Genomic DNA, 26,287 nt, shown 5'->3' with positions numbered 1-26,287 from the left:
GCTAGTGTTTGATCATCCTTACAGTAAAAATGCTGTTTTGCTTTTCAGAAGTATATATTTCTTTTAATTATTATCTTCTTAACCTTTAGCCTCTAACATTAACCTATTATCTTCTTAAATAATAATTAATTATTGTTACCTTCTTAACCTTCTTATCTTCTTAATGTAAAATTTTCATTAAAGTCCACAGAAAAATTCAAGGACACTTATGAAATAAATCAGTCGAGATTCTCACTGTAAAGTTTTTGTTTTGAAAAAAAAAAAAGTTTTGAAAATTTTTTTTTTCCTTTTTTTTTTTTTTTCACTTACCATTAATTTGCTATAGATGGCTCACAAAAATGTAAGTAATTCTCATATAGCCTAAACTGACTATAAAAAGGGCTATAATTATTACATTACATTGATATCACTTTTAAAAATATATATATTAAAAAAATCTTGTGTTTTTAAAATATTAAGGAATAATTAATGAAAGAAAATCTTACAATAACTCTGACACCATGCCTGCTTTCTACAAGAAGTCCAGTAGAAAGAGGTTAAATATCCTGCCAACTCATCTTGTTTCATCAAAAATTCCTCGGAGACAGCTGTTCAGCAAGCTGAATTCCACCACATCTGATTACTATTCATCTCTATATATGCATTGATTTTCTGAAGAACTTGCACAGTCTTCAATGAACATAGCAAAGCCATTCAAAGCTGAGCTAGTGAAAAATTAAGTTGCTTTGCTACCAAGAACAGTATAACTATGTTGTCTGGATGTGTCTGGGAAGACCAGGAATTTTCTGTGCCATGTCCCACTGTGCTGAGTGGGATTGTCACTTGCTGTGAGCTGTCTGCCAATGTCTTTATATGTACCATAGGTAATTCAATGGATAAATGTACTTTTTATGTTGGAGTTACCCACAGATTAAACTGTCCTAAAGATAACTCCTAGGAGTTAAAGGGTTTCAGTAATTAAAAATATTTATAATTTATCTATCTGTCTATCTATCTATCTATGTATCTACTATTCATTAATTATGAGGCTTAGATCATTGAGTTGATGTATAACAACCAGCATGGTTTTATCTAGGGGAAAAAAAAGTAAAAAAAAATAAAAATAATAATAAGGATCATACTCACCACTATAGTAATCAAGACAATAAAGTGTTGGCAAGTGTCATACCAAAGAGGTAATTGGATGTTGCCTTCACCAGCACATGATGACTGTCCGATGTTCTTCAGGGACAAAAACATCTAGATCACAATATTCAAGAAATGCAGTATCTTTCATCAAATCAAATGATACAGGCAAGCTTCAATGAATGGATTCAGAGCACATATTTTTGTTCTCTGCGTTGCTTTATTTTCACTACTAGAACTTAATTTTCATTTTTATTTTTTTATTTTTTACTTCTTCATACACACATTTCCTCAAACAGCTGTTACCTGCTAATATCACTTTTATATGAAGAATGAGGTCAGGTGGAGATACTCTTTCTTCAAGGGTGCCCTCTCTTATGCTTAGCATGCTTTAGCCTGTTTGTAGAACCAGAGTTGGTGAAGGTTTTCTAGAAGTTCTGAGTATCCTTAAGAACAGAAAATTGCTCTTGCACTGTTTCATTGAAACCTTTATTCATCATTTTAATGAAGGAATTTGGATGTCTTGTTTTCTATTTGATTTACACCCCTTCCATCTTGCTTTCAGTTATGGAATTAGACATGATAAGCTTAGGCATGTATCTAAATGAAAAATTAGATTCTCCTCTGTGCCAATATATGTATATATATATATATATATTATAAAAATCAAGAACCTACTAACATAAGGATAACAAAACAAACAAAGAAACAAACAAATAAAAACACCAACCAAACAAAAAACTAAAACAAAACCAAGAAAACATGGAAATTGTGAACTTACTACCAGTATGAAAAAAAGAATAAAACAAAACCAACCAACAAACAACAACAGAAACAGAAACAGACATCTCTATAGGCATCTATACAGACAGCTACAAGTCTACAGCTAAATTTTAATCTGAATGAGAACTAAGAGTTCTTTAAAATTAATTTTAAAATTAAAATTAAAATAAAGTTCTTTAAGCCTTTCAGCAGTAATGATCTTACACTTCTAAGTCCACCCTGGGAAAATTTCTGTCCAGCCTGTCTTACGTCTACAGGAATTTTACATTGTCACATCCCAGGGACCATGCTGCAACATAAAATAGACCCTGAACTTCCATATAACAGGATACTCTGATCAGATAGAAGCTCTAATATTGATGCTTTGGTACTTCAAAGGTGATTTTTTTTTTTTCTTTCTCCTCTCTCCCTTTAAAATAAAGAAATACAGTTGTTACATTTCTTCCCCCTTTCCTCCCTCTCAGATGATACATTTATTACAGAGTTTTGCTACGCAGAGTGGACTTTTCTGGGTCTTGGGTTTTTCATTTGATACTAATTTTACTTCTTTTGTAGCTTCCACCTTACTTACTTGTTACGTCAGCTTTATAATGAATACTTAAAAGTCAAATCCCTCAGTAGGAGAACAAACTGGAAGACATTTTGAGGGCCCTACTATACATAAAATCCAGACTGTCCTGATAAATTTTTTGATGAATTTGGACATCTCCAAAATCTGCAATTGTATGCCAATTTTACGATCCAGTGATGCCAATTAAAATATGTAGTGAACTCAATGAAGTTTGTTGTAAGTGCCAGTTTGTTTTGAACCTTAAGTACAGACTTGCCTCAGTAGGGACTAACTCAGTATAAAAGCACAGACTCATAATATGTGGAATGTAAGGGCTTTGCTGAATCATCAGGAGAGGATATCCTACTCAGACTTAAAGGATCTGCTTGTTAAAAATCATGAGGAGAAAAAAGTATCTGTTTCCTTTAAGGAACAACAAGAACTGAATATAAGAATTGAAAGAAGCTGTGGCTGAGGGAGGATTTTTGAAAGAAACTGTGGCTTAGGTAGGATTTTCAATACATATGTTTTATTGTTGATAATAATAACCTGCATGTAGTTAGTTTTCTGTATTTTTTTTCCTTTTGTTTATTTGTTTTGAGTTTGTCAGTTTCTTTTCCACAAATTGGTTCACATAAATGCAACTTTCTTGAATAGACAAATCTTCAGAGGAAGATGGGCTAATAAATCCAGAAACAATACTGGACTCTGCATACGTGTCTCATCACTCAGCTTATATTTTTATTTTATTTTTAAATTTATTTCTGACTTTTTTTTTCCTCTTACTTGTGGTTACAGATTTTAATTTCCTAACAAATAATTTTACCCTCTTCTCTCCCCCTCTTTCCCTTTTAAGTAAAAAAATTAGAGAACTTAAAAAGCCCAAAATATCATTGCAGTGGGACAACTCTTTTATGTAAGCTCCTCTTCCTGTATATTTTACACACAATACCTCTGATTTAACCAAATAACCCATCTGCATACAGCTACAATGACTTCTGGTGAAACAAAATATGTGTAAAATCTGTGCTCTAATTTCTTTCATAACATTTGTTTTTTACTATACTTATTGGTATAAATTATTTTTTCAATGTATCTTTCCATTAATAAATCAGATTGTCTTACTTTCTTCCTGAATAATAATTAATAGTATTGGATACTAATACAAGTATTTATTTATTTATTTATTTATTTTAACTAAACTCCCCTTCCTTTCCCCATGAAATAGAAATTTAAATAAAAATAATTATAATATTACAGTATGACAGCACTGATAGTGCAGAGACTGTATTATTTGATTAAACAAACATCATCTAGTTAAATATTGGTAATACAGATAGATTTTTCAAGCTCATATAAATCTTCAAAAAAGAAAATATCAATGAGGCGTGTTCTTTGCTACAAGAACAAAACTGTCTTGTAATGTAATAAGGGCATAGTACAGTCAGTCTTTCAGAAGATATTTTGAATTTTATTCCTCTTAAATGACCCCACCGATAAGAGCAAAGATGACTAGTTTCTGAAAGAGTCACATTGCCTGCTGCTAAATAAGTCATATTAATGCAGGATATTTGAAAGATTTGGAAAACCAAACCAAACCAAAACAAAAACATAAAATATACAAATACTTTCCTTATTCCATGGCCACCAGTTTAACCATTATTATTTTTAAGCAACTCTGTAGCCAGCAAAGAGGGACTGATTTCATATATAGGTTATGCTGCAAATAAAAATCAAGTAAATGTACATGAAAATAATATATTGGTATGTCTTTTCTTTTATTGATTGGTCACATATGAACTGAAAGTTTGCATTCCACAAGGGAATATCACTGATAAACTTTTGTTTTGTTTTGTTTGGTTTCCTGTTGTGAAAATAAGGAGGTCAGGGAAGGATTCTACCAAAGGCAAGCTGGTTTTGATATTCTCTCTAGAGAGTTAAAGCTCCATATCATTGTCTTCATTGTCTTCAGCTAATGATGTAAATATTTAAATTGAAAATGATTTACTTTATTTGCAATTTCATACAACATTAAATTTAATATTTTCTGTGGTTTTAAATTTCATTCATGCTCTTCTGTGATAAAGAAATAAAACTAACATAAAAATAAGTAAAAAATAGTTATAATATATATTTATATATATATGTAAAATATATATATTCTATAAATATTCTATATATATGTATCACAGCTATAGTGTGATGAAACTGATTAGATAGTTAAAAGGCGAGGGTGTAGCAGTATAATGTTAGCAAAATAAATGTGAGTTTTCTAACAAAATATGTGCTAATCTTTGTTTAGTGGCATATTTTTTCAAATGAATATACAAATAAAATCTAATTCTATCAAACATACAACTTAGTCAACTAAATATAAAAATTAAATATACATGGCTCAATCGTAACAATTTATTTCCAGTTTTTGCTGACCACCCAGTTTGTGGATTTAGATCATGAATGTTGTCTTTTGTTACAGAACTAATATTCTGTCTTTAGCCACTGAAACATTTTATAAAAAAGTAGGAAGAGATTCTTTGATGTCTGCAGTACTTACAATTCTGAGTTTCTTTTTTTTTGTTAGTTGTAAAAGTCAACATCTTCTTTACTCATTTACTTTATAACTTAAGGACTTAAGGAACTCCTCAGAAAGAAGAAGGTATGAGAAAAGGATTTATATAAAAAATCATAGAATCATAGACTCATAGAATATCCTGAGTTGGAAGGGACCCTTAAGGATCATCAAGTCCAACTCTTGACACCGCACAGATCTACCCAAAAGTTCAGACCATGTGACTAAGTGCACAGTCCAATCTCTTCTTAAATTCAGACAGGCTCGGTGCAGTGACCACTTCCCTGGGGAGCCTGTTCCAGTGTGCAACCACCCTCTCTGTGAAGAACCCCCTCCTGATGTCAAGCCTAAATTTCCCCTGCCTCAGTTTAACCCCGTTCCCACGGGTCCTGTCACTGGTGTTAATGGAGAAAAGGTCTCCTGCCTCTCGACACCCCCTTACAAGGAAGTTGTAGACTGTGATGAGGTCTCCCCTCAGCCTCCTCTTCTCCAGGCTGAACAGGCCCAGTGACCTCAGCCGTTCTTCGTACATCTTCCCCTCCAGGCCTTTCACCATCTTCGTAGCCCTCTTCTGGACACTCTCCAACAGTTTCAAGTCCTTTTTATACTGTGGTGCCCAGAACTGCACACAGTACTCGAGGTGAGGCCGCACCAGCGCAGAGTAGAGCAGGACAATCACCTTCCTTGACCTACTAGTGATGCCGTGCTTGATGCACCCCGGGACACGGTTGGCCCTCCTGGCTGCCAGGGCACACTGCTGGCTCATATTCAACTTGCTGTCTACCACGACCCCCAGATCCCTCTCTTCTAGGCTGCTCTCCAGCGTCTCATCGCCCAGTCTGTACGTGCAGCCAGGGTTTCCCCGTCCCAGGTGCAGGACCCGGCACTTGCTCTTATTGAACTTCATGTGGTTGGTGATCGCCCAGCTCTCCAACCTATCCAGATCCCTCTGCAAGGCCTTTCCACCCTCATTCGAGTCCACAACTCCTCCAAGTTTGGTGTCGTCCGCAAACTTGCTCAAAATACCTTCTATTCCTACATCCAGATCGTTTATAAAAATATTGAAAAGTACCGGCCCTAAAATGGAGCCTTGAGGGACCCCACTGGTGACCGCCCGCCAGCCTGACACAGCCCCATTTACCATAACCCTTTGGGCCCTGCCCGTTAGCCAATTGCTCACCCATCATATGATGTTTTTGTTTAGCTGTATGGTGGACCTTTTGTCCAGTAGGATCCTATGGGAAACCGTGTCAAAAGCCTTGCTGAAGTCCAAAAAAATCACATCAGCTGGTTTCCCTTGGTCCACCATACGGGTGATCTTATCATAAAAGGAAATCAGGCTAGTTAGGCAGGATCTACCCTTCACAAACCCATGCTGGCTGGGACCAATGACTGCTTTGTCCCCCAGGTGCGCTTCAATAAGTTCAAGAACCATCTTCTCCATGATTTTATCAGGCACTGACGTGAGACTGACAGGCCTGTAATTGCTAGGGTCTTCTTTCTGACCCTTCTTGAAAATTGGCACAACATTTGCCAGCTTCCAGTCTACCGGGACCTCTCCAAATTCCCAGGATCGTTGAAAAACAATTGAGAGAGGTTCCGCGATGACGTCCGCCAGCTCTTTCAGCACCCGGGGATGAATCCCATCCGGACCCATGGACTTGTAGGGACCCAGGTGGAGTAGCAAATCCCGCACACGTTCAGGGTCGGTTGGGAGTTTGTCATCCCCACCATCCTGGTCCTCCAGCTCAGGGCACCCCGGGTCCCGAAGCCCATCATCGGCATTGAAGACAGAGGCAAAGAAGGTGTTAAGCGTCTCTGCTTTGCCTATGTCATTGTCTGTGAGGAGACCTTCCCTATCAAGGAGCGGCCCTATGTATTCTTTAGTTCTCCTTTTTCCATTCACATATCTAAAAAAACCCTTTTTATTTTCTCTCACAGACACAGCCAGCTTCAACTCTAGGTGTGCTTTGGCCACACGAACTTTCTCCCTACAAACATGAACAGCATCCCTGTATTCTTTCCATGACACCTGGCCCTCCTTCCAGTAGCGAAACACTCTCTGTTTCCACCTAATCTCCATTAGAATGTTCCTGGTCAGCCATGGCGGCCTCCTGCCCCGCCTGCCTAACTTGCGATATTTAGGAATTGCCTGATCTTGTGCTTCTAGGAGGCATCGCTTAAAGAATGACCAGCACTGGTCATGCAAATCAATACCAATTACTCAGAATCTAATTCTCTCATGATTTGTTAGATTAAAGCATTTACAAGAGCATAGAGTCGAGGTCTTCACACCTGCTTATGAAACTGTTGTTCAGCTTACAGGAAAGCAATTAAATTTGTGAAGTATGTTTGCAATTCATTTGTTTGGCTTTTGTTTTATTTACAGAATTACAGAATCGTCTAGGTTGGAAGAGACCTCTAAGATCACCTACTCCAACCTCTGACCTAACGCTAACAAGTCATCCACTAAACCATATCACTAAGTGTTGAGGGATTTCTTGAAACAGCAAAAATCCCATGGCTTGCTGTAGCTGAGCAAACCAAGCTACCAGGGCAACTATGAGAAGTTCCCATGACAGTGTTCCCACATCGCCCAATTGAGGAATTCAGGAAAATATTGTTACCAGTAGCTGGCCTCAAGGACAAGGTCTATGTGACTGCTAATCACAAGGGGGTTGTTTTCTTGCAGGTGGGGTTGTTTTCTTGTAGCTGTTTGTCTGAGTGCTTTTGACCAATAATCTTGTGTGAAACACTGTCCACCCCTGTTAAGTTCTCTATAAAAGTTAGGCTATTCGGGCAATAAAATGGAGCATGATCTGACTCTACTGTGTGTCTGTCGTGCTTTCGGCCGTGCTTCCTGCAACATATGGCGCCCGAACAGGGTGAGACCTGAACAGGACCCGAACGGAACATCGCAGCTTCGCCGGGACAAACATCGCAGCGCAGCGGGACACCAGCGGCGCCGGCACATCCGAACGCAGGTAGACCAGGAGACCAGCGGCGCCGGGACCAGCGGCGCCGCGACCTCGCCGCGCCGTCGGGACTTCGGAGCGCCCATCCGACCGGCGCTTGAGCGGACCGGACACCGGCCCAGAAACACGGTACACAGGACTCACGGTGAGGCGTGGTATTCCCGCTGAGACACGCGGAAAACCGCGGGAAACGGAGTTGCGGCGGGACGTGGAATTTGCGGAGGGCCGCGGGAATTAGAGTTGCGGCGGGACGTGGAATTTGCGGAGGGCCGCGGGAATTACGGTTGCGGCGGGACGTGGAATTTGCGGAGGGCCGCGGGAAACGGAGTTGCGGCGGGACGTGGAATTTGCGGAGGGCCGCGGGAAACGGAGTTGCGGCGGGACGTGGAATTTGCGGAGGGCCGCGGGAATTAGAGTTGCGGCGGGACGTGGAATTGCGGAGGGCCGCGGGAATTACAGTTGCGGCGGGACGTGGAATTTGCGGAGGGCCGCGGGAAACGGAGTTGCGGCGGGACGTGGAATTTGCGGAGGGCCGCGGGAAACGGAGTTGCGGCGGGACGTGGAATTTGCGGAGGGCCGCGGGAAATTGACGTGATCACGCTGCGGCGCAGGCCGTCCGAGATCGAGTTGCTACGGGAGACCAGAGGCGTCAGTGGACAATGGCGGCCGACCCTCACCGTGTGGCCAGTCGGCACAGAGCAGAGGGGCGGAGATCAGGACCCTGCAGCCTGTCTGACGTAACCATGGAGACAGCGGCAGCAGCGGCTGTGCTGCTTCTCTCTGGCATTCTTTTTATAAGAAGTTATCTTGCAATTCAAAAAAAGACTATTCGTCCCCAGATCGGTGTTATAACTATGTTTCTGGATAACATTCCGTGGGGTTGCCACATTCTACAGACTATTAATGACGATTTAGCTCTATTGCGGGGCAGGAGTGCAGAGACGCAGATTACACTGCCAAATGCCCACCGGCAGGCTCTTTCACAAACCGCTTCTAAGGTTGCAGCCGGCACTGCCTGCAGCCGTATAGCAGACGTTACACTCTCTTTCCTAACTAGTAATCATGTGTCTCATCCATTTGTGGTGAATGGTCAGTGGCAAAAAGAAAAGGGGGACAGTAAGGGGCGACAAAGACGGAAACGGTGCCAGGAGGATGCCACTGACACTAACAGTACGGGTAATAGGAGTAGTATAAGTGACACAGGTGCAGGGCGGCGGTGGGTGCTGCCGCGCTGCGGGGCACTCTGCCTGCTGCTCGCCCTCGCCTGCCTGTGCACTGCTGCCGACGGTGCTAGAGCAAAATGTGAAGATTGCTCAGATGGCAGTGATGAGAGTGCTTGTGTGAAGATGTGTGCTGAATCTGACTTTGTGTGCAACAGTGGTCAGTGTGTGCCAAATAGATGGCAGTGTGATGGGGATCCGGACTGTGAAAATGGGTCTGATGAGAGTGCTGAGCTGTGTCATATGAGAGCATGCCGGGTAAATGAAATCAGCTGTGGTCCTCAGTCAACCCAGTGTATCCCAGTGTCCTGGAAATGTGATGGTGAAAAGGATTGTGACAGTGGAGAAGATGAAGAGAATTGTGGCATTGTGACTTGTAGTGCAGCAGAATTCACATGCAGTAGTGGGCAATGTATCTCCAAAAGCTTTGTCTGCAATGTTCAAGATGACTGCAGTGATGGTAGCGATGAGTTGGAGTGTGCACCTCCTACCTGTGGTGTTCATGAGTTTCAGTGCAAGAGTTCTACCTGCATCCCTATCAGCTGGGTGTGTGATGATGATGCTGACTGCTCCAACCACTCGGATGAATCTTTGGAGCAGTGTGGCCGCCAGCCTGCACCTCCAGTGAAGTGTGCTACGAGTGAGGTGCAGTGCAGCTCAGGTGAATGTATCCACAAGAAGTGGCGATGTGATGGAGATCCTGATTGCAAGGATGGAAGTGATGAAATTAACTGCCCTTCTCGGACCTGCAGGCCAGACCAGTTCAGATGTGAAGATGGGAACTGTGTCCATGGGAGTAGGCAGTGCAGTGGTGTGAGAGACTGTCTGGATGGCACTGATGAAGCAAACTGTAACAATGTTATTCAGTGCTCTGGACCTGGCAAATTCAAGTGCAGAAGTGGAGAATGCATAGATATCAATAAAGTGTGTAACCAGCAGAGAGACTGCAAGGACTGGGGTGATGAGCCCCTGAAGGAATGCATCATAAATGAGTGTGACTGTCCAGCTGGGTTTGAGTTTGTAGACAAGAGAAACTGTGGAGACATTGATGAATGCCAAAACCCTGGTAGCTGTAGTCAAATCTGTATCAACCTGAAAGGTGGCTACAAATGTGAATGTAGCCGTGGCTATCAGATGGATCCTGCTACAGGAACTTGGAAAGGGCCATACGGGTACAGAAATACAAATAACACCTGTGATTACAATGACACTGCTAAGCAGGGTTTAGGGGTTTATGGCACGGAGACAAGGGGTAACAGCTACAGTGTTTGGAACAATTGTACAGCTTTGGCCTTACCTCCTGATGTGCTTCTGATTTGTGGGGATGGGGCCTGGCAAGGTATCCCTGCAAATGCTATCAGATGTCCATGTTACATAGATAAACTCATTGTATTTGCTCCTAGCTTGTTACAGTTGCGTGAGATCACCAGACATAAATGGACATTGCTTGCATTGGATCGCAATGATAATGTTGAATTGTGTGGGGTTGCAGCTAGAGCGGCATTAGCAATTTCAGTGCCTGGAGTGGCATCTGCGGCCACACGTAACAACTTAGAAAAATTGGTATGCTGGGCCGAGAGGCAAGCCTATGCCACGACAGAGATAACTTGAGGAGATGTTACCAGATCAAAATAGTCTGCGACATGTGCTCTTACAGGATCAAGCTGCTATTGACTACTTGCTTTTGGCTCAAAGGCATGGGTGTGAGGACTTTAAGGGAATGCACTGTTTAAACCTTTTTGATCATAATGAGTCAATTCACAAATCCATTACTTTCCTGAAAGAGCACATGAGAAAGATTCAACATGGTATCAATCCTTTCAATCAATGGTTCACTGACTTGTTTGAAACAAAGTGTAGATGGTTGCTGGGTTTAATCACAAGGGGATTAAGGATTTGGTTTATGGTGGTGGTAATCATCGTTGTGTGTTGTAAGTATAGCTAAAAAGTTACTTGTAAAACTGCTGTGTCAGGCTTGGTTTGCTCAAAAGAAGAAGGGGGAATTGTTGAGGGATTTCTTGAAACAGCAAAAATCCCATGGCTTGCTGTAGCTGAGCAAACCAAGCTACCAGGGCAACTATGAGAAGTTCCCATGACAGTGTTCCCACATCGCCCAATTGAGGAATTCAGGAAAATATTGTTACCAGTAGCTGGCCTCAAGGACAAGGTCTATGTGACTGCTAATCACAAGGGGGTTGTTTTCTTGCAGGTGGGGTTGTTTTCTTGTAGCTGTTTGTCTGAGTGCTTTTGACCAATAATCTTGTGTGAAACACTGTCCACCCCTGTTAAGTTCTCTATAAAAGTTAGGCTATTCGGGCAATAAAATGGAGCATGATCTGACTCTACTGTGTGTCTGTCGTGCTTTCGGCCGTGCTTCCTGCAACAACTAAGCTCTACATCTAAACATCTTTTAAAGACCTCCAGGGATGGTGACTCCACCACTTCCCTAGGCAGCCCCATTCCAATGTCTAACAACCCTTTCGGTAAAGTTCTTCCTAACATCCAACCTAAAACTCCCCTGGCGCAACTTTAGCCCATTCCCCCTCGTCCTGTCACCAGGCATGTGGGAGAATAGACCAACCCCCACCTCGCTACAGCCTCCTTTAAGGTACCTGTAGAAAGCAATAAGGTCGCCCCTGAGCCTCCTTTTCTCCAGGCTGAACAAGCCCAGCTCCCTCAGCTGCTCCTTGTAAGACTTGTTCTCCAGACTCCTCACCAGCTTTGTTGCCCTTCTCTGGACTCGCTCGAGCACCTCCATGTCCTTCTTGTAGCGAGGGGCCCAAAACTGAACACAGTACTCGAGGTGCGGCCTCACCAGAGCCGAGTACAGGACGACAATCACTTCCCTAGCCCTGCTGGCCACACTGCTTCTTATACAAGCCAGGATGCTGTTGGCCTTCTTGGCCATCTGAGCACACTGCTGGCTCATATTCAGCCGACTATCAGCCAATATTCTCAGGTCCTTCTCTGCCTGGCAGCTTTCCAACCACTCCTCTCCCAGTCTGTAGCTCTGCTTGGGGTTATTGCGCCCCAGGTGCAGGACTCGGCATTTGGCCTTGTTGAACTTCATACAGTTGGCCTCACCCCATCTGTCCAGCCTATCCAGATCCTCCTGCAGAGCCTTCCTACCCTCAAGCAGATTGACACACGCACCTAACTTGGTGTCATCTGCGAACATACTGAGGGTGCACTCAATGCCCTCATCCAGATCATCGATGAAGATATGAAAGAGGACTGGCCCCAGCACTGAGCCCTGGGGAACGCCACTAGTGACCGGCATCCAACTGGATTTGACTCCATTCACCACAATTCTTTGGGCCCAGCTTTCCAGCCACATTTTAACCTAATGAAGTGTACGCCAGTCCAAGCCATGAGCAGCCAGTTTCTGAGAATGCTGAGGGAAACGGTGTCAACAGCCTTACTGTTGTCAAGATAGACCACATCCACAGCCTTTCCCTCATCCACCAAGCACGTCACTTTGTCACAGAAGGAGATCAGGTTTGTCAAGCATGACCTGCCTTTCATAAACCCATGCTGACTGGGCCTGATCACCTGCTTGCCCTGCAATTGCAGCATGATGACACTCAAAATTATCTGCTCCATCTGTTTTCCTGGTACTAAGGTCAAACAGGCAGGCCTATAGTTCCCTGGGTCTACTCTGCAGCCCTTCTTGTAGATGGGCGTCACATTTGCTAGACCATTGGAATTGTATATTATACACATATATACATATATACACATACATATATATTTACCAATGGAATTGTACAATTTATACCAATGGAATATGTAGAGAGGATGATATTATGGCACATCACAAGATGAAAAGGTTATGCATTATTGGTGGAGTAATATTTCTTTCAATTTTAATTTATTTAATTTAATTTCTTTCTATTTCATGTACTTTGTTCCGTTTTCAAGATATGTCAGTGTGAAGATAGTGATGTCTGTGTACCTTTGCTAAGCAAATGAAAGCATGTTATATTTATACGTCTTTCCTACTTTTTTTTTTTTCCTTTTTTTTTTTTTTTTTTTTTTTTTCAGCAGTGCTCTGTGGGTATACAATAAGAAATTGGACTGTAGAGTCATATGTAATCCTTCACACCAAATACTTTAGGAGAACTTAGTTAATGGCATCATTCCTCCCAGTAATGCCTGCAGCTGTCACCCTCCCTCACTGTCTGACGGAGCTGCCAAACTCCAGAGCTGTACAGCATAAGAACATCTGCTCTGTCTCTTCAGTTATGGTTCTCCTGAGGAATAGGATTTAATCCCTCTCACTTCTTACATGCAAAGAAACACTATTTCTACAACCAAGAAGAGAACAGGAAATTATATATATTTTTTTTTTTTTAGCTGGACAGCCTTGAGGGTTGTGATAAAATTAGTGCTGTAATTTGCAATAACCTCAGGGGAAGATATGCCAGCAAAGATTTCTGAAGTGCAATATACTTTAATTGGAACCCTCCAGCTTTCAGGACACTGTCTGAATAAAAGGTGCTAAGAACAAGTTGCATAGAACAGGTTGTGACCCAAATGCCATAAAGTGATCTGGCAGTCTTCCTAACTACCATCTATATTGAATCATTGTGATTGCAGTGAATAATTCACAACATTCCTACTCTGGTCTGATAATCTTATGATCACAATATAATGTGGAGGTAGCTCTTGGGATTTCCTGAAACAAAACTTAATATTACCAAAAGCTGTACTTCATATCTGAGCTTTGTTCAAAGTACAAAAGCTCATATTTTTCTTTCAAATAAAAAGTATACATCTTCATATTTGCTGAAGCTATTCATATATAGTCTATGTCCAGAATATTTGTGGTGTTGTGAAGTGGTGCAGCTTTGCCAGTTCTAATGCCTCAGAAATCATTGGTAAAGATACCAAAAATAATGAATACTTTAAAAAACAACACCAACCAACCAACTAAAAAATGACAAGAAAACCAAACCAACCAACCAACCAACCAACCAAAAAAAAAAAAAAAACAAACACCAACAACACTAGAGAAAACCTGTTCTTTGAGTATTATTAGCTTTCTATATTTTCAGTCTCTTGAGTAACACTTTCAAAATTTCATCTAATTGCTAAGGATCTAAAATATTATTTTAGATATATTATTGCTAACTATAGGATTTGGAATAGGATTCTATGAAAACACTACACTTTTGACACAGTTCATCATGGCACCCTTCCGGACAAGTTGACTAAATGTGAGACAAAGAGGCTCAGAGTACACTGGTTTGATGGTAGAGTTCAAAAGGTCACAGCAAATGGGACTACAAATGGCTGGTGGACGGTGACTAGCAGAGTCTCCCAGGCTCAATTCTAGGGCCAGTTCTGTTCAACACTTTTATCAATAACCTGGATATAGGAGCAGAAAGTGTCCTTAAGAAGTTTGCAAATGACACATAACTGGGAGGTACTGTTGACTACCTGGAGGGATAAGAGGCCTTATAGGGGGATCTAGAGAGCTTGGATTATTGGTCAATTGTCAATGGCAAGAAGTTCAACAAAGAAAAATACTGGGTGCTGAACCAAGGAGGGAGTAAGGCCAAACACAAGTACAAACTAGGAATGAATGGTGACAGAGCAGCTCAGAAGAGAAGGAACTGGTGGTGTTGGTTGACAGGAGGCACAACATGAATCAACAGTGTGCCATGGCAACCAAGAAGACAAACTGTGTTTTGACATGCATTAAACATAGCACAGACAGCCAGTTAGTAGAAGTGATTTATATCACAGTATTTATTGTTGGTGTGGCCTTACCTTGAGTGTTGCATGCAGTTCTGGTCTCTAAGATATAAAAAGGATGGTAAGGTCTATGAAAGTGTCCAGAGGAGGGCAACAAACTAAGTAAAAGGTCTGGAAGATGTACTATGAGAAAAGACAGAGGACACTTGGTTTGTCTAGTCTGGAGAAAAACAGGCTAGGAGGGGACCTCATTTCTTTCTACAACTTCCTGGACAGAGGAAGCAGAGAGGATAATGCCAGTCTCTTCTTTCTGGTGACCAATGACAAGATACATAGGAAAGGCACAAAGGCACACCAGAGGAGGTTTTGGACTGGACATTAGCAAAAACTTTTCTGTGAGAGTGGTCAAGCCCTAGAATACACTTCCTAGAGAGGTGGTTGAAGCCCCAAGCTTGTCAATGTTCAAGAGTCATTTGGGCAATGTGGCAATGAGCTCACCTGTCAATTGAATTTGTTCTCCAATCAAGACTCCACGATTCTATGATTCTATGATGAAGTATGACTCATTAGATCTTTTGATACAGTTACCATAGAATCCTACCAGACAAAATGTCCAGCATAGAGCTGAACAAAAAATATCGCATGATGGGTGTGTGATATTGGCTAATGGGTAGGTCTTAAAGAGCTGTGGTAAATAAGTCCACACTTGGCTGGAGGACACTTACCAGTGGGGTCCCCCAGGTCTCCATTTTAGGGCCAGTCCTCTTCAATGTTTCTATAAATGATTAGGATGAAGGACTAGAAGGTGTTTAGAGCAAATTTGCTAATGATACTAAACTTGAGGAAGTTGTTTACTGTGTTGAGGGTGGAAAGGGCTTGCAGAGAGATCTGGACAGATTGGAGAGCTGGGTGACCACCAACTGCATGAAGTTTAACAGGAGCAAATGCCGGGTCCTGCACCTGGGAAGGGGCAACTCTGGCTATATGGATGGACTGGGGGTGAGACGCTGGAGAGTAGCCCCACACAGAGGGATCTGGGGATTGTGGTTGATAGCAAGCTGAATATGTGCCAGCAGTGTGGCCTGACAGCCAGGAGGGCCAACCACACCCTGGGGTGCATTAAGCATGGCATCGCTAGTCGGTCAAGGGAAGTGATTATTCTGCTCTACTCTGCGTTGGTGTATCTTCACCTCAAGTACTGTGTGCAGTTTTGGGCACCTCAGTACAAAAAAGATGTGAAACTATTGGAGAGTGTCCAGAGGAGGACTACTAAAATGGTAAAGGGTCTAGAGGGGAAGACGTGTGAGGAGTGGCTGAGGTCACTTGGCCTGTTCAGCTTGGTAAAGAGGAAGCTGAAGGGAGACGTCATTGTGATCTACAGCTTCCTCACGAGGGGTGTGGAGAGGCAGGCATTGATCTATCAGAGAAACATTTGGACGGTGCACTTAGTCATATGGTCTGAATTTTTGGTTAGACCTGTATGGTGCCAGGAGTTAGACTCGATGACCCTTATGGGTCCGTTCCAACTCAGGATATTCTATGACTATGATTGTACACTTATGTTTAATACTAATGGAGAAGTTGTGTCACATGCTTTCACTGATTTTGTCTATTGTCATATCCTATATTCTAACCTTGTTCTGAGTTTGTGAACTTACTATGAAATGAAGTCCGAGTTTTCAAGGTAATATTATTCTGCAAGTATATGTTACTCAAATCTGCCTACTTATCATGTCTAACATGGTAGGTGAAAATATGACTTTTGTATATATCAGAGAGGGTTATGGGAAGCACAAGCCATGAGTGAGTACATGTTCCATTTATTTTTCTTGTTTATACAACAATCAACCCCTACTCCCACCTATTTTTTTCTTTCTTTTTTTTTTTCTTTTTTCTTTTCAGAAATGTCCCAAAACAATGCTGTCATCATTTATAATAGTAATGCTAATTTATCTGCCTTATTTCTCTGTATCTCTTTGTAAGAATTATTATTAGGAAAGGGAAAAAGGGAAAGCAAACAGGTTTTCTTGATGTACGTTGTAACAAAATCTATTAAAACAGAAACATAGTCAGTATGAATAATGTCTAGTTCTGATAGGATATTATTATGTCACAAGTTGTGATGACTGCAGATGGGATTAGAACTGGACAAGGTCACAGTGCTTCTGAAAATACAGTCTATGTCCTCAACTCTTATTGACAAAAATGCGTTTTCCACATGAAAGGAATCTGAAGGATGTAACCCTCTGTCTGTGCTTTATGGATGATATTTGTATTGATTTTGGCTGAGGACATAGTGAAATGTTTGGATCAAAATAGATTAGATAAATCCAGTACACGTATAAATATTGCTGATGAAAGACAAATATGCCTCATGATGTTTATATTTCTGAAAGATCCAATATTTTTTTTAAATATTAAACAGAAGAGAGGTTCGAACTGCAAAATGTATTATCCTTGATTGTAAAAGACTATGTCCCAATTCATAGAATAATAGAATCTTAAAATACTTTGGAATGGATGGGACCATAAAGATCATCTAATTACAACCCCCCTGTCATGGGCAGGGACACCTTCTGCTAGAACACATTTTTTCAAGTCCCATCGAGCCTGGTCTCATGACACTTTCAGGGATGGGGAATCCACAATGTCACTGGGCAACCTCTTACAGTGTCTCATTACACTCAGAACAAAGAATTTATTCCTAATAGCTAATCTAAATTTACCTTTTTTTTTTTTTACTTTAAAAACATTGCTCATTGTCCTATCAATATGCTCCCTGACAGAGTGTCCCTCTCTTGCTTTCTTGTGGGCCTCCTTTAAATACTGGAAGGACACTAGAAGGTCCCCCTAGACCATTCTGTTCTCCAGGCTGAATAACCTGTCTTCATAGGAGAGGTGTTTCAGCCCTTTGATTATCTTCATGACCCTCTTCTGGATTTGCTCTAATATGTTCATATAATTCTTGTATTGAGAGCCCCAGTGGTGAATGCAGTACTCTTGTTGGGTACTCACAAGAGCAGAGTGGAGGGGAAGAATCATCTTCCTCAACTTGCTGACAACACTTCTTTTAATGCAGCTCAAGGTAAAGTTGGCTTCCTAGGTTGCAAGCACACCTTGTCATCTCATGTGAGATTCTCATCAACCAAGTCCTCTGGTTCCATCTCCTCATGGCTGCTCTCAACCCATTCTCCATCCAGCCTGTATGTGTGTGTAGGATTGCCCTGCACTTGGTTTGTTGAACCTTGTGAGATTTCACAGAGGCCTACCTCTTAAGCTTTTCGAGGTCCCTGTGGATGACATCCCTTTCCTCCAGCATGTCAACCACACCAAACAATTAGGTGTCTTCAGCAAACTTGTTAAGTGTACTCTCAATCCCACTATCCATGTCACTGACAAAGATGTTAATCAGGCCTGTTAATCAGTACTGACCCCCCAAGGAACAACACTAGTTACTGATCTCCACTAGGACTTGGAGCTATTGACTTCAATTCTTTCAGCGTGACGCTCAAGCCAGTTCCTTACTAACTGAGTAGTCCATCCATCAAATCCATGTCTTTCGTATTTAGAATGGATTATGCAGGACAGTGTCAAATGCCTTGCACAAGTTCAGGTAGATATCTGTCGTGGTTTAACCCAGCCGGCAGCTAAACACTACACAGCCGTTCGCTCCCCCTCCCCCTCCCTCTCTGGGACGGGGGAGAGAAATGGAAAGTGAAGCCCGTGAGTTGAGATAAAGACAGTTTAATAAGACAGGAAAATAATAATAATAATAATAATAATAATAATAATAATAATAATAATAATAATAATAATAATACAATGGTGATAATAGTACTACTACTACTAATATGTACAAACAAGTGATGCACAGTGCAATTGCTCACCACCCGCTGACCGATGCCCAGCCTAACCCCGAGCAGTCTGGCCCCCTCCCCTGGCTAGCCACCCCTATATATTGTTTAGCATGACGTCAGATGGTATGGAATGCCCCTTTGGCTAGGTTGGGTCACCTGTCCTGGGTCTGTCCCCTCCCAGCTCTTACCGCACCCCCAGCCTGCCTGTTGGCAGGACAGAGCAAAAGGCTGAGATGTCCTTGGCTTGGTATAAGCACTGCTCTGCAACAATTAAAACATCGGGGTGTTACCAGCACTCTTCTCATCCTAAGCCAAAACACAGCATTCCACCAGCTACTAGGAAGAAAATGAATTCTGTTCTAACTGAAACCAGGATAATATCTTATTCAGTTTTGGAAATGAGTATTGCTCAACTAGAAAAGTAGATCAGATCTCATGTCTCAAAAGACAAGGAGAAACCGTTGTCTGAGTGCTGGGAGAAGAGCTACGTAAACCTAATGACAAATATTAGCATAAACCTTGGTGAAAAAAGGCCCTGGACTACTCTGCAGTATAGTATAGAAGACAGTTTCAGTTGTCAATCAGCATGGAGTTAGAGTTGCCTTCCATGAAGAACTTAAGAGAAAGAAGTATATTTTTATATGGAGCATGGTAAATTTATGAAAGATATAATAGGTTGGCTAGACAGAGACAAGAACAATAGGTAATTTATCCTCAAAGAACAATGACAAATTTTGTCATACATGTTGCTAATATATGTATATACTTTTATGCAGATGCTCATTTTGGAGGAAAAGTATTCTGTCCCTCTACTCCCTTTCTCTTTTCTACTACAGCTGTATTAGAATTGCTCTCTCAGTGACGATACTTTCTGTCTTTATGTTCCATGTTCCTGTAAGTTGTTAGTAAGAGGCCCTTTTGTAAAGTATTGAGAAAAATTGTAATAAGGTTTATGTCATTATATGTCAAAAGAATTTCACAGTTTAAAGAAAAACTGAAAGAAAGAGAACTGTTAAATTTAAGAGAAAAAAATAGAGCACAGATGTACAATTGAATTATTATTTTGTGTGCCTTGAGAGTACACCCTTTTGTTCATGTATGTTCAGTCTACTATCAAAATGCTTGTTTGTTTTCTTTACATTTTCAAAAATATTTAATCTAGTGATTTCCTTAACAAATCAATTACCAGTAGGTACTGTGACAAATTAGATTTTGAAAGGAAATAAAATGAACAATACTATTTTCAATTAAATCTTTTTACAGTCATTTGCTTATATGATTTCCCATGTTTTAGCTTGGAATTGTTCCATGAAATCACAGAAATACTAATTTTACTCTGTAACATCCTTCTAGTTCTTTCTATCACCAAAACCTGTTAGAGTACAGTCTACAAAAGATACTGAATAAAATTAATAATCTGACACTTAAATCAGTGAAATAAAATGTCATAAAATGTCAACGATTTGACTAATTTGAATATTTGGACTATTTGGACTATCTGGACATATTGAAGAGCTGGGTGATCACCAACTGCATGAAGTTTAAGAGGAACAAGTGCCGGGTCCTGCACCTGGGAAGGGGCAACTCTGGCTATATGGATGGACTGGGGGTGAGACGCTGGAGAGTAGCCCCACACAGAGGGATCTGGGGATTGTGGTTGATAGCAAGCTGAATATGTGCCAGCAGTGTGGCCTGACAGCCAGGAGGGCCAACCACACCCTGGGGTGCATTAAGCATGGCATCGCTAGTCGGTCAAGGGAAGTGATTATTCCGCTCTACTCCGCGCTGGTGTATCTTCACCTCAAGTACTGTGTGCAGTTTTGGGCACCTCAGTACAAAAAGGATGTGAAACTATTGGAGAGTGTCCAGAGGAGGACTACTAAAATGGTAAAGGGTCTAGAGGGGAAGACGTGTGAGGAGTGGCTGAGGTCACTTGGCCTGTTCAGCTTGGTAAAGAGGAAGCTGAAGGGAGACCTCATTGTGATCTACAGCTTCCTCACGAGGGGTGTGGAGAGGCAGGCATTGATCTATTCTCTTTAATGACCAGTGATAGGACCTGTGGGAATGGTGTCAAGCTGCGACAGGAGAGGTTCAGACTGGATATCAGGAAGAGGTTCTTCACTGGGAGCATTGCTATGCACTGGAGCAGGCTCCCCAGGGATGTAGTCACAGCACCAAGCCTGTTGGAGTTGAAGAAGCATTTGGATGGTGCACTTAGTCATATGGTCTGAATTTTTGGTTAGACCTGTATGGTGCCAGGAGTTGGACTTGATGATCCTTATGGGTCCCTTCCAACTCAGGATATTCTATGGAGTCTATGATTCTATGATTCTATCAACAATGTAGTTCTGATGAAGACTACAGGATTTTAATGAGTTGATATACAGAGATTATGAGTTTATCTGTGGAACGAATATGAATATTTACCTCTCAGTGGTGTACAGGACTGAAAATATTTAATGAAATGTTCTTAATGTCCCTCATGTTGTTGGTCTCAGTTGAGCAAGTTATATGATATTGTTTACATGCACACACAAAAACAACAACAAAACAAAACAAAACAAAACAAAACAAAGAAACAAAATCAAACCAACCAACAAAAAACAACAGTGTGTGCCTTATGACCTTATAACAGAGATGTCAGTCTTAGGGTGATGCTTATAGGTTTATAAGTGCTGACTATAAAGCTGGAAGGCTTGACAGCACTACCTAACTGAGCATCCAGGCCCCACAGTTTTTGAAATCCAATCTAAACTTCTCATCCATACCCAAGAAAGTGTTAGCATGTTTTATAATGGGGAATTGGTAGGTAAGGAAAGCCCTATAAATTTTACTATGAACTTTAATTTGAAATAAGCTTTTCATAAATCTCACCTCTTTTCCCTCTGAAACTGAGTAGAGAACCATACAGTGGCAAGTGAGTGTTATTTGTGTACAAATGAATTACAATTTAGAAAAATATCCAGTGTCAACTTGTCACTCACATTTTTTTTAATAATAGAGAAAAGTTGACAAATTTCCTAAATCTATAAGAGGTCCAAAGATCTTATGAGAACTACAAGGAATCTGTCATGTACTTCCAAAATCAAACAAGATAATTATTCAAAGCAATTCATAAATGGGAGAAGGTAACTGTTCTGCAGTGACTCAAAATTTCCCCTGCCAGACAGGTTGGTTTAGTTGTGCCTCTGGTTTCTGTTCATATCTGTGATTTACTGTTGGTGACAGGACAAAAACACAGCCTAAGAGAACTACTGCAGCTGCTTAAAAACTGTGTGTGACTAAAGAGACATAGTTCAGAAATTTCTGTGAAAGGTGCTGGACTCAGGTAGTTTGATAGTTTTACAAAGAAATGGAAAGCACTTCTGGAAATCTGTGCAAAAACAATAAAAGTAATTACAAATGTGTATATCCCATAGCATTTTCCTGGAGAATCTGGACGCCCATGGCTTGGACGGATACATTTTTTGCTAGGTTAAAAGCCAGTTGGATGGCAGGCCCAGATTGTGGTGGTGAACGAAGTGAAATCCAGCTGGTGACTGGTCATGAGTGGTGCTCTCCAGAGGCCAGTGTTGGAGCTCATCCTCTTTAATATCTTTATTGATGACTTGGATGAGGGAATTGAATGTAAGTTTGCAAATGACACCAAGTTCAGGGGAAGTGTCGATCTGCTGGAGGATAGAAAGGCCCTGCAGAGAAACGTGGAAAGGATGGGTCAATGGGCAGAGACCATTGGTATGAGGTTCAACATGGCTAAATGCTGAGTCCTGCACTTTGGCCACAACAACACCATGAACACTTCAGGCTTGGATCAGAGTGGCTGGAAAGCTGTGAAGAGGAAAAATATCTGGGGGTGCTGGTTGATGCTTGCCTGAACATGAGCCAGCAGTATTACCCAGGTGGCCAAGAAGGTTAATGGAATCCTGGCTTGTATCAGGAATAGTGAAGCCAGCAGGACCAGGGATCTGATTGTTACCCTGTACTTTGCTCTGGTGAGGCTGCACCTCGAGTACTGTGTTCAGCTTTGGGCCCCTCACTATAAGAAGAACATGGAGGCCCTGGAGCATGTCCAAAGAAGGGGCTACGAGGGTGGTGAAGGGCCTGGAACACAAGTCCTATGAGGTGTAGATGAGTGAACTGGGATTGTTTAGTCTAGAGAAGACTAGGCTCAGGGAAAACTTTATTGCTCTCTAGAACTACCTGAAAGGAAGTTGTGGGGAGCTAGGGGTTGGCCTCTTCTCACAGATAATTAGTGACAGGACTAGAGGGAGTGGACTCAACTTGCATCAGGGGAGATCTAGGCTGTAAATTAGGAGATATTTATTCTCAGAAAGAGTAGTCAGACATTGAAACTGTTTGCCCAGGGTTGTGTCACCATCGCTGGGGGTGTTCAAGGAAAGGTTGGACCTGGTACTTAGGGACATATTTTAGTGGGTGATATTGGTGGTAGGGTGATGACTGGACCAGATGATCTTGGATGTCTTTTCCAACCTTAATGATTCTATGATTATTTGACTATATACATAGATATAATTTAAAAGCATGTTAAAATAAAACACTTTCATTGAAAATTACTGTGCAGAATTTACATTTAACTAACTATAATACATGTACCTTATAATAAAGAGTTACATTGGCCCAAATGAAGGGAAGTATATTTTATCACAGCTTACAGGTTTGCATAAGAAATCACCAGATTTGATGACAGTATTCATTCCAAGCACTAGTAAAAAAAAGTTTAAAAACGTTTTCCTTAAAAGAGAGAATGTTTAAGTCTTTATATACATGACTCCTCAAAAATGAGGAAACAACCTTTCTAGAATTATTGCTGAAATCTGTACTGTCTTCCAAAGGTTAATTCATCTTTCCTTCCTAGTACTACACTAGGAAGAAAATAAATAAATAAATAAATAAATAATCAGTCTTTTTCTAAGTTGGCTTGCAAAATCTAGCCCTTTATCCTTTTCTATTTTTAAACAATTTCTTGAAATGTCTCTGTTGTGGTAGTCTCTTCTGTTTTCAGCATTGGTGTTTTGTAGAGATACCTTCTTTAGGATGCATATGAGATTAAGAGAATAAAACATAGAAAGCATAAAAGGGTGAGATATGCTGTTATCACACACTTCTTTCTCAAATATTTTTGATTGTTGTAGGCTGGTATTTTTTACAAGGCACAGTGTGGAATTCCAGAATGTTTTGCTTTAGATTATATTGCTTTTAAATAAAGCCAATATTTTTGCCTAGAGCTGTATACAATATTAACTCAGTTTCAAAGACAGGGACCAGGAGAATGAAGTACCATGTACAGCAGGAAAAGATCAGGTTCAAGACCATCTAAGGAACCTGAAGGTGCACAAGTCCATGGGACTTGATGAAATGCATCCATGTGTCCTGAGGGAACTTGTGGATGAAGTTGTAAAGCCACTATCAATCATATATTAAAAGCACTGACAGTCCAGTGAAGTTCCCCCTGATTGGAAAAGGGGAAACACAACGCCCATTTTTAAAAAGAGAAAAAATGAATACAAAAGGAACAACAGGCCAAATAGTCTCACTTGTGTGCCTGGCAAGATCATGGAGTAGATCCACCTGGAAACTATGCTAAGGTACATGGAGAGCAAGGAGGTAGCTGATGACAGCCAACATGGTTTTACTAAACACAAATCAAGTTTGACAAATTTAGTGGCCTTATATAATGGCATCATCTATCTGTACTTGTGCAAAGCATTTGATACTGTCCAACACAACATCCTTTTTCTCTAAATTAGAGAGACATGGATTTGATGGACAGACTAATTGATGGGTAAGGAAATGGTTGAATGGTTACACTCAAAGAGTTTTGGTCAACAACTTGATGTCCAGGTGCAGACTAGTAATGTCCCTCTGGGGTCAGTATCACAAACAGTATTTTTTAACATCTTTGTCAGTGACATGTACAATGGGACACCAAGTCTGTAGATAACACCAAGATGAGTGGTATGATATACAGGTTGAAATGAAGGAATGTCATCCAGTGGAATCTTGACAGCCTTGAGCGTTGGGCCTATGAGAATGCTAAGTAGTTAAATAAGGTCATGTATACAGTTCTGAACCTTGGTTAAGGCAATCCCAGTCATGAGAATGTGAAGGATGATGAGTGGAAAGCAAGCTATCATCTGGAGAAGGACTTAGGTGCACTAGCAAAAGAAATGGACAGCAGTATGTGCTTGCACCTTAGAAAGTCAATCACATACTAGGCTACATCAAGTGTGGCCAGCAGGTTGAGGGAGGTGATTCTTTCCATCTATTCTGATCTCATGAAACCCTACCTGAATTACTGTGTTCAGCTCTGGGGATTCCAGAACCTACATGGACCTGTTTGGGCAGGTCCAGAGGAGGACCATGAGGATGATTAAAAGGATGGATCACCCTTCCTGTGAAGACAGGCTTAGAGTTGGTGTTGTTCAGCCTGGAGAAGTGAAGGCCCTGAGAACACCTTACCGAAGCTTTCCAGTACCTTAAGGGGGTCTACAAGATAGATGGGGAGGTACTCTTTATAAATCAGCATAGTAACAAGAAAGAAGTAATGGCTTTAAAGTAAAAGGGATAGATATAGATTAGATATTAGTAAAAAATATTTTACTATGGGGGAATGAGGCAAAGGAAAAAATTACCCAGAGAAACTATGTTCATGCTTCCTCCCCGGAAATGTTCAGGGCCAGGATGGGGCTTTGAGCAACCTGGTCTAGCACAAGGTGTGTTAGGGGGATTAGAACTAGGTAGTCTTTAAGGTCGCTTCCAACCCAAACCTTTCACAATTGTATGATTCATTGATACTGGACTCACTTCACTGGGAGGTCTGCTGCATCTTTGGGACCTGGGTTAGGGGCATGAAGAGAAAGTATCCAGCCCCAGTTCAGCCTTTGAATTATTACTCACCTTTATTTTTTCAAGTAGGCAGTGAAGAAACTCCAAGAATAAGTCCGATAGCAATTGAAAGAGACTTCATAGCCCTGGTAAAACAGGTTAAGTGTTCAGAAACACAAGTAGTGTTCTTCTCTATCCCTCTAGTTATAAGGAATGATGAGGCAAAGAACAAGAATAGACAGAAAGTTAATACCTGGCAGACAGACTGGGGTCCCTGGCAGAACTCTTCTTTTCATTTTTTATTATAATTATTATTTTTTTAATCATGTGTCATTTTACAAGACATTAGGACTGACTGCAAGAGATGGAATTCACCTGTCTCTAAGGGGGGAAAAGATCTCTGTTCAGTGTGGATCATTTATAAAGCTTTAAAGTAAACTTTAACGGGGGAAAATGATAAAATCAGTCTTGACAGAGACAAGCCTGGGGGTGGTATGAAAATCAAGGGACAGTGTGCCAGCAAGGTCCATTGTTCTGCTGTTCCATTTGAGGTAGCAGATGGAGAAACCTGCAGAACCAAAAGCAAAGGGAATATTTATGTGTTAGAAATTACAAAACTACCTGGGAACAATCATGCAGGAATTAGGGCTTCTCCCACCAAA

The 26,287-nt window shown here is 41.2% G+C and overlaps 1 protein-coding gene across 1 annotated transcript in view; it reads left to right on the top strand.

The window, feature by feature from the left end:
• Positions 1-325: 325 nt before the first annotated feature.
• Positions 326-26,287, top strand: part of LOC311221508 (very low-density lipoprotein receptor-like) — a gene marked incomplete at both ends in the record, with an annotated part of 196,090 nt that continues 170,128 nt past the window's right edge. The window contains 3 exons of the mRNA XM_084305572.1: positions 326-340; positions 7,949-8,131; positions 9,112-10,394. Of these exons, the coding sequence (XP_084161698.1) occupies positions 326-340; positions 7,949-8,131; positions 9,112-10,394 (1,481 nt within the window). The remainder of the gene's footprint in view (positions 341-7,948; positions 8,132-9,111; positions 10,395-26,287) is intronic.

The sequence above is a fragment of the Netta rufina genome, assembly GCF_964035555.1.
Source record: "Netta rufina genome assembly, chromosome: Z".
Taxonomy (NCBI): Eukaryota; Metazoa; Chordata; class Aves; order Anseriformes; family Anatidae; genus Netta; species Netta rufina.
The sequence above is the reverse complement of the archived record's forward strand: the minus strand, read 5'-3'. Positions and strand labels throughout refer to the sequence as shown.